The 9,404-nt window shown below is 50.5% G+C and overlaps 1 protein-coding gene across 1 annotated transcript; it reads right to left on the reverse strand.

The window, feature by feature from the left end:
* Nucleotides 1-421: 421 nt before the first annotated feature.
* PADI3 (peptidyl arginine deiminase 3) lies at nt 422-6,378 on the reverse strand. Its single transcript, NM_205043.2, has 16 exons — nt 6,269-6,378; nt 4,864-5,044; nt 4,718-4,790; nt 4,581-4,642; nt 4,352-4,502; nt 4,149-4,274; nt 3,281-3,459; nt 3,103-3,206; nt 2,912-3,023; nt 2,729-2,836; nt 1,998-2,146; nt 1,783-1,927; nt 1,612-1,705; nt 1,449-1,528; nt 892-1,020; nt 422-788 (listed from the first exon to the last, which is right to left on the reverse strand). Exons 1-16 carry the CDS (start codon nt 6,358-6,360, stop codon nt 555-557), a joined length of 2,019 nt encoding a protein of 672 aa, NP_990374.2. The 5' UTR covers nt 6,361-6,378; the 3' UTR covers nt 422-554.
* Nucleotides 6,379-9,404: the final 3,026 nt, after the last annotated feature.

Genomic DNA, 9,404 nt, shown 5'->3' on the forward strand with positions numbered 1-9,404 from the left:
TTGTGCATGCACACTAGCTTCTTTTTTTTACATGCACGTTTTTCTACACGTGTCTCTTTTTCCAGTGCATGTCTGTATTTTACTCTATGTTTGTGGTTGTTTTGCATTTTGATTCTTGATTTGCCTGTGTATTTTTGTGCATGCATGCATTCTTTGGTGCACACCAGCCTGATGTAGCACTTGCATGGCTGTCTTGGTGTAGTTTTATCATTCATATTCCCACACATGCATGCTCACTTTGTAAAGCAGCACACGCACTTTCTGTGGGCATTTCTTATGCATGCATCCATTTTGTACATGCATGCAGGTTTTTTGTGCATTTTTAGGCATGGAATGCATTGTTAAATATGCAGATGCTTTTGTTCCATATACATCTCTGAAGAGCACCGCATCACCCCACTAAACACCATTTAAAGATGCCTTTAACCTCAGCAGGAGGCTGGAAGCAGGCACAGCCCTCATTTATTTCCAAGGGGAGTTGGGGGGCTGTTGCAGAAGGCACTTAGAGGGATGCAGAAGGGGATTTGGGGGAAAAAAGGAGGAAAACTGGCAGCTCAGGGCACCATCCGCCACCACTTGAAGGCAAAGGGTTTGCGGCGGACATTGGTGCCGCAGTGCACCTCTCCAGCAAGCTTGTGGTAGGAGAAGTAATCGTTGATGAAGGTGCAAGAGAGCCCCAGGGGCTGCAGCAGTGCCCGCACCCGCTCCTCCAGGCAGCACTGCCCGTCCACCAGCGGTCCAAATGGCTTGGGGATGCCCAGGTGTCTGCCCAGCACCAGCATGTTCACCTGGAGATGGACCAGAAGTAGTTTCGTCACCCCAGTGATGAACAAGGAGAACACAAAGGGCTGCCAGCATGCAGCCCTCAATTCACACTGAGCTGCTCATTACCATGTCAGGGAAATAGGCTACGGCTCTGGCTTGGTGATCAGCTTGAAAGAGCTGCGGGATGTCGATGATGTCCTGCTCAGCCAGCCCCAGCTCCCGCTTCAGGATGTCCCTATTCCAACTGATGCAGCTCTGCAGAAAGGGAGTGTGGTTGGGGGGGGGACGGGACACAAGGGGTCAGAGGAACAGGATAGGAGGGTGGGAGGACAGAGATGGGGAGAGGGACAGGGACAGAAGGACAGATGGGAGGGCAAGGACAAACGGGGACAGGGACAGAGAGACAGGGAGACAAAAATGGGAACAAAGGGACTGGGAAACAGTGACAGGGAAATGGGGAGATGAGAAGGTAGGGAGAGAGACAGACAAAGGACGGGAATGGGGTTAGGGTGGTATAGGGAAAGGGTTGGGAACAGTAATAGGGATGAGGAGACAGAGGAGGGGAGAAGGACAGACAGAGGGACTGGGAGAAAGGGAGAGAGGATAGTGGGACAGAAAGATGGAGGGAATGGAAGGTGGACAGATGGACACAGTGACAGGGAAGGATGGATGCAGGACCTCACCTGCGCATAGGCATTGAACTTGCGCAGTGCTTCATTTCCCAGGATCTCGCTGATGCTCGGCTTGGGCACACCATGCAGCCCTGAACACAGAGCAGGGAGCCTCACCCCATGTTGGGAGGACAGTGTTTTTTTTGGGGGGTGTGAGGTACCACAGCATCCCTACCCTGGAACATTGTCGCTTCCCCGTAGCCCATCTCCTGCTTCTCCCTGAGCAGCTGGTAGCAGGCACTGGGGCTGGCCAGCAGCAGCCTAAAGCCCTGTAGATCAGAAGAGCAATGAGCTCACCCCGTGTTTCCCCCCCCCCAAAAATCACCCCACCTTCCGAGTTGCCCACCTTCCGATCAGGTGCAGGGATGAAGCTGAGGAACTCATCAACATGCCCGACCTGCAGCCAGTCTGAGAAGAGCTCCACAGGCGCCTGGACACGCTGAGCAGCGAGGAAATTCCGCACTGCTTTGGCCATGCGCCGGCCGCCAAACCTAAGGGCAATGAATGAAGACCTCAGCCTAAGCCTTTGCAGGTGGTGTACCCCAAAATCCCATCTCTCACCTGGGGAAGCTGCTGCCAATGAGGATGCGGCCCAGCGGGTACTCCTTGCTGCGCACTGTCACTGGTGGGCTGACCTCCAGGTTGCCGAAGGAGTCGAGGCTGGAGGTGTTCTCTGGTGTTTCTTGAGCCACATAGCCAAAATCAGGGCCCTGGGGGGGAAAGCAGGGCTGGCACTAAGCCTTGGGAGTGCCAAACCTTGAAGCATGATGCTCCTGTTTCCCCTGCTAACTTGGCTTATATTCTTCCTACAAATTAATTTACCCCATTGTGGATTCAGAGAATCATACGCATTGGGAAAGAGGCCTTCAGGATCATCACGTCCAACCATCAGCTTGACCTGCTGAGCCCCATCATTCAACCATGGCCCTTTATGATTGCTCATCTTATCCTTGTTCCTATTCCTTTTCTGATTCTTCAGAGTATTCTTACTCCTACTCTTATGCCTATTCCTGTTCCTACTCCTATTCCTACTCTTATTCTCATTTCTACTCCTTTTCTTCATTCCTATTCCGACTCTTCTTATTCCTGTTCCCATGCCTTCTCTTATTACTACTCTTGTTCTTACTTGTATTCTCATTCTTATTTATTCCTATTCCCACTCCTATCCCTACTCTTATTTTTATTCATTCTCATTCTTTTCTTCATCCTTTTCCAGACTGCCACAGCACACACCACTCCTCACTAGCACAAGGAAACCCAACACCAGGGGTTGGAGGACTTTAGTTGGGTACCAGGATGCTCCTGACAGGGAAGTCCTTCAGGCCCCGGTCACGAGGTGAGTCCAAGACCACTGGGAACATTTTATGAGGTGCTTGCACATAGCCAAACTCCACTTCATCCTGCAGAGGGAGCAGAGGAAAAAGAAGTGCTGTGGAGCCACAGCCCGAGGGGGTCCCCAACCCCACATCACCCACCTGGATCCAGCGGTCATTGCGGTTCTCGGGCAGTGGGCAAATGGTTACTGGGCACTTGGCTTCTTCAGCCAGTGCGCTGACAGCCGCCACAAAGTCCTCATTGTCCTTCACGCTGGGAAATAAAACCAGGGAGGCACAAGGATGCAGTGGAGCCCGGAGGGATGCAGCCACCAACCCCCTCTGGCACCCACCTGCACACAAAGACCTCCAATGGTGCCAACGTGTTGGGTGTCATGATCCATGGAGCCATGCGGAACACCACCGTGTCCGTGAAAATTGGTGTCTCCAGCAAGCCCTGCAAGGGGGGAGTGGGATTGAGATATTGCTCACCCCATCTGTCAGTAAAACCTATGTGATTTAGGGCATCACCTTCTCAGGGCTCTCCAGCAGTGTGACATGGAATGCAACCAGCCCTGAAAAGCTGACGTCAGGGAAGGCAAGCCCCTCCACGTAGAAGATGCTTTCCTCCTGGTGCTGGCTGGGCTTCACAGCATAGGCGAGCTTCTCACCACCCAGCACGTGCTTGTACTCCTCCAGTGCAATGCTGTCTGTGGACACAAGCAGCACCATGCAGCACCCACCTTGCACTGTAGCATTCCACCTCCATTTCTCAGCTCCTTGCAAAAGGAGCAGCTTGGTATTGCATCAAGCACACACTAGGACACAGTGAGCACACCACTACCATTGGGTGTACCGTTGTACCACTGGGAACAAAGCAACCTCATAGGATGCATTTGGGATTCTGGAGGTATCAGCTCCTGTTTTGACCACCTCATTAGTGATCCATGGAATGAAACACCTCTCCTACGAGGACAGGCTGAGAGCTGGGGCTCTTCAGCCTGGAGAAGGCTATGATGTGACCTGATAGCAGCCTTTCAGTATCTAAAGGGGAGCTACAGGAAAGAAGGGGACAGACTCTTTAGCAGGATCTATGGCAATAGAACAAGGGGAAATGGCTTCAAGATCAGGGAGGGCAGAAACAAGTTTGATATAAGGAAAAGGTATTTTCCAGTGAGGGTGGTGAGGCACTGGAACAGGTTAGTTAGTGTTGTGGTTGATGCCCCATCCCTGGGGACTTCCAAGGTGAGGATAGGTAATGCCCTGGGCAACCTGATCCAGCTGTGGTGTCTCTGTTCATTGCAGGGGAGTCGGACTAGATGGCCTTCAGAGGTCCCTTCCAACTCTAAGGATTCTATGATTCATAGGAGGGCCCATAGAGGGGTCATCCCACACTCACTGCCTCCGTAGAACACGCCAACTTTATCAGCATCACTGAAATTCACGTGCAGGACGAGGCCATGGCCAGTGAAGATGGTGCGTGGTCCACGGGTCCGCAGAACCATCTGTGACATGTCCTTCAGGTCTGGAGTGACAGTGAGGACAAATTGGGGAGAAAAGTCACCAAAAAGAGGAAACACGGCAAAAAGGAGCTGGCCATACCTTCATAGGAGCACACAACAGTGTCACGATTATCTGTCAGCTGACTTTGGGGTTCGCTGCTGTCACCCATCAACCGGCTTTTGGGGTCATCACAGTCACAGTTGACCAGCAGAATGGCACCATGACCATCAGGACCCCATGTCCATGTGGCCTGGGGACAGCAAAGCAGAGTTGGGGACACCACTGGGGCCACCTGTGGGATTGGGGACTGTTGTCTTCACTGCATTACCTTGTCCACCAACGTCTTGCTGACTGACCCGTTGCGACCAGTGTCAGCATCCAGTGAGATGTCTGCAGGGACAACACGTGCTCAGTGGAGAGGTGGCATGGAGACACCACTTTCTGCAACCAAATATTCCCACTTACCCACGCAGGTGAGGTACAGCATGGCTCGGCCCACCGGCACCCCACTGGCTTCACCAAAATAGGAAATCCTGACCTGTGATGTCACAGCCAATGAGTTCAGTATCACCCAGAGAGGGTCTGGGTGCTGCTGGGCTTCTGTCACCCACCTTCTCATCCCCCACGTCCTTGCTGATTGCCTCCATGGTGAGCAGCACCTCAGTGCCAGTGGCCAACGGCCAGCGGGTGACGCTGGAGGGCAGCTTCACACTCTGTGTCTCATGTACCACATAGACTTTCACACCAGGTGTGCCCTGCACATGGAAGGCGATGGCATCTTTGGGTGCTGACCTGGTGGAGCACAGCTGTTAGGGCATTGCTGCAGTGGTGCAGCAAGTCCTGCAACGTACAATTGCAACGAATCCTGCAGTATGCAGCAAATCCCACAAAATGCAGTAAGTCCTACAACATTCAACCTCGAGAAATCCTACAGCGTTCAATTGTAATGAATCCTGTAATTGCAGCAAATCCTGCAATATTCAAACTAAAAAAAATCCTGCTGTGTTCAATTGCAACAAGTCCTAGAAGCAGCAATAAATTCTACAAAATGCAACTGCAATAAATTCTGCAAAGTGAAATAAAACTTGCAATGTGCAACAAATCTTGCAAAACATCCCCAACTCTACATTATTCAAGCCCAAGAAATTTTGCACTATTAATCTGCATCAAAACCCCAGAGCTCTTTTCTTATGGCATGAGGCCTCCTGGATATTTACATTTCACCCCACAGCAACAAATGCATCCCCTTCAGAGCACAGCAAAGTCACAGCGGGTGCAGGAAGCAAATGGGGATGGAGGAAGCACCAGCAGGCGAATGGGCAGGCTGCAGCATGCAGCACTCAGTGCAAGAGGGCACTGCCGGGGCAGGAACTTCTGCAAGCAGGGGAGAAACCCAACCCTGGGTGCTGTGGATGCTATTGACATCCACAGAGCAGCGTGTTTGGGGCAGCACAAAGCAACCTAAAGAAGCAAGACTAAAGCAAGTTGGAGCTTTAAGGAAAATGGAAGAAAAAGCAAAACTTGTTGCTGTAAACCGGGCTGTGGCCAAACACATGCATGGCTGCAGGGAATGCCCCTGCAAGCAATGCCTCCATGGTTAACTCTGTACTCACCTACACAAGGAAATATTTCTATTTCTCGTTGGGACAGCACAGCAGCCCCTGGTATGGAGTTCCAGAGCCCGGATGGAGAATGCAACTGGATTTGGGACTTGGCACCCAAAATCTGTTTCTCCACAGAGACTGAGAACTTCTCCATTCATCCTGAGCACTGCGTAGTGCTGCCATCCCATTCCAGGTGCTGAAAGCCCCTTGGAGCAGGAGGAGCAATCCCTTTCTTTTGGATGCTGAACCCCCTTGGAAAACCCACCTGAATGCATCAGCATTGCCTTTCCCCAGCTCAACCCATCCACCTCTATTTTTACCCTCTCCTTGCTTAACCCAGCTTTAATTCCTGCAGGAGGAAAGAGAAAATAATATAACTCCAAGGCAGATCTTCAGACACCCCATTGCTTACCCCTGGATGTCCAAGGACAGCTCAGTGCCCAGCACACAGACGGTGCTGGTGGGCCGCTGCGTGCAGAGCTGAACACGACGCTGCTGGGCCATGACACCACGCACCCGAGTGCTCGCAGAGACAGCACGAGGGGATTATAAAGGCTGGCAGCAGGGAGGGGATTAACACAGCCTGATCCCACCCAGCTGGTGCGCACCGCTGAGCTTTCTGATAAGAGTGTGAATCAGTGCTGATTTTTCACCCGAATACCGTTTTCCTCTGAATAGTGCTTTTTTTTTTTTATAACCCTGATGTAACAAAGCAGCATTGTCACCAAAGAGAAACCCACACTGTAAATTATGCAGCACGACACCGGAGCTGAGCTGGTGCCATGCCAGGGTGCTATTTCCTAGTGTGCTCCTCCCCACGCGCCTCACAGAATCAGAGGAGTTGGAAGGGACCTCAAGAGATCACTGAGTCCAACCCCCCTAATAAAGCAATTCCCTACAATTGGTCGCACAGATCAGTCTTGAATATCTCCATAGAAGGAGCACCTGCTCTGTCACCCTTAGCATAAAGAAGTTATTCCCCATGTTAGGTACAGAACTTCCTATGCTCAAGTTTCAGGCCATTACTCCTTGACCTATGGCTGTGCACCACTACAGAGAGCCTGGCCTCATCCATTTACCTCCCATCTCCATTCAGATACTTATAAACATTTATCAGATCCCCTCTCAGCCTCCTTTTCCCCAGGCTAAACAGACCCACATTACTCAGCCTCTCCTCATACTGGACATCTCGAGGCCCTTTATCATCTTTGTGACCCTCTGCTGGACTCTTTCTAGGAGATCCCTGTCTTTTTGAACTGGGAAGCCCAGAACTGGACACAGTAGTCTATCCCACAGTGGACTCACCAGGGCAGAGCAGAGGAGGAGGATAACCTCCCTTGACTACTGGCCACGCTCTGTGCAGGGTACCCCGGATAATATTGGCTTTCTTGGTCACAATGACACACTGCTGGCTTATCACCATCTTCTTGTCCACCAGGACCCCCAGGTTCTTCTCTGCAGAGCTCCTCCCCAGCAGGTCAGCTCCTAGCCTGCGCTGATGCATGCAGTTGTAATGCTATAATGGGATTGAAAGTACCATGATAACAGTGGGGTGGCAAAGTCTTTGGCTACAACAAATAAGAACAAGCCCAAATGCAGAAGATGCAGGAAAAAAAAAAAAAAAAAGGAAAATTGCTGCTTACCTTTAGAAGTCCTCAGGTACACAGGGACCTCCAGCAAAAACCCCTCACTTTCACTGCCAACCCTTAAATGAGGGCTGGGAAGGGGCGGATCCTGACTCCACCTGTCCAATCACTCAGTACATTGCATGCACCTGAGCTCCCCTAGGCTGGCCTTGCCTTCCCACCAGGTGTTCCATCACTGCTTCAGGCCGTGACTGAGCATTTTTGCTACAGTGGTTATTCCTCCCCAGGTGCAAGGCTCCACATTTGTTAAGCCTCATCAGGTTCCTCCCTGCCCAACTCTCCAGTCTGTCCAGGTCTTGCTGAATGGCAGCACAGCCTTCAGGTGTGTCAGCTGATCCTCCCGGCTTTGTAACACCAGCAAACTTGCTGAGGGTGAACTCTGTCTCTTCATCCAGGTTGCTGATGAAGATGTTGAACAAGACCGGACCCAGCACCAATCCCTGGGGAATACTGCTAGTTACAGACCTGCAACCAGACTGCGCCACTGATGATCACTCTGAGCTCTGCTAGCCATTCCATGTTTTCTAAGTTTCATAATAAGGATGTTTTGGGAGATGGTGTCAAACACCTTGCTGAAGTCAAGGTACACAACACCCACTGTTCTCCTTCCATCTACCCAGCCAGTGATGACATCATATAAGGCTATCAAGTTGGTCAAGCACGATTTCCATTTGGTGAATCCATGCTGACTACTCCTGATAACCTTCTTCTCTTCCAATTGCTTGGAGATGGCATCTAGAACCAGTGTTTCATCACCTTTCCAGGGACGGAGTAGAGGCTGAATGGCCTGTAGTTTCCTGGATCCGCCTTGCCCTTTTTGAAAACTGACATTGGCCATCCTCCAGACTTCAGGCACCTCTCTCATTTGCCAGGACCATTCAAAAGTGATAGAGGGCGGTTCTGCAATCGCCTCTGCCAGTTCTCTCAGCACACATGGGTGCATCCCATAGGGGCCCATGGATTTGTGTGTGTTGATTTTGGCTACGCACTCTCTGACCAGGTCCATCTCAGCCAGCGGGAAGTCTTCCTTTCCCCAGACTCTCTCTCTTACCTTCAGAGTCTGGGATTCCTGAGGACTAGTCTTAGCATTAAAGACTGAAGCACAGAAGGCATTTGGAATCTCTGCCTTCTCAGTGTCCCCTGTTACCAAGGCACCCACCTCATTTAGTAGGGGACCCCTATTTTCCCTAGTCTTTCTTGTACTGTAGACATACTTAAAAAAACCTTTCCTGTAATCTTTACCTTCCATCCTTTTTTTCTATCCGTCCTCAGCGGTGGAAGAGACAGAAAATATCTGCTCCCTCCTGTTGCTCTTTCCTCATGTCCCTTCCATGTGTCTTCCATATCACGTATCTTACTGATCATATGTGGACATGACCAAATGCAGTCATGACCACATGAGGTTGTGACCTTATATGGATGTGACCACATATGTGTGTGACAAAAACATGGATGTGGCCATGTATGGTTGTAAATATGAGTGTGACCATATGTGGGCATGACCAGATATACTTACAATCAAATATGGTTTAGAGCATATATGGATGCCGCCGAATGCGGATGTGATCACGTTTGGATGTGACCAAATGAGGGTGAGGACCAAGACAAACCTATTACATAGACCCTGCTGCAGCCTTGCACCTTTGTTTTAATTGAAGTATTTAATTTATTTTAAATTTATTCTCATGAAGTGCAGTGATGCATTGGGCGTGATTTGGAGGGTTTTATTTAGCATGAAAGTGGGACAGGAACTGTAAGACCCTGAATCACCAAGATGGTGGCAGTTCATGTGTGCCAGCATGCATGCAACATGCTCATAAAGACCCTTCCCATAAGAAAAATGTCTCCAATAGTATTCCAACCCAGTGACAGGATGGAGCACAAGGAAAAACTGTACCCTCA

Source organism: Gallus gallus, chromosome 21, assembly GCF_016699485.2.
Source record: "Gallus gallus isolate bGalGal1 chromosome 21, bGalGal1.mat.broiler.GRCg7b, whole genome shotgun sequence".
Classification (NCBI taxonomy): Eukaryota; Metazoa; Chordata; class Aves; order Galliformes; family Phasianidae; genus Gallus; species Gallus gallus.

Bases quoted from the DNA above. Each gene is read 5' to 3' on its own strand.
- PADI3 (NM_205043.2), bottom strand. From the start codon at position 6,360: ATGGCCCAGCAGCGTCGTGTTCAGCTCTGCACGCAGCGGCCCACCAGC. The intron at 5,045-6,268 runs GTAAGCAATGGG...GTGCTCCACCAG, and splicing joins CTGTCCTTGGACATCCAGGG to GTCAGCACCCAAAGATGCCA. The intron at 4,643-4,717 runs GTAAGTGGGAAT...TTGTCCCTGCAG, and splicing joins GCTGTACCTCACCTGCGTGG to ACATCTCACTGGATGCTGAC.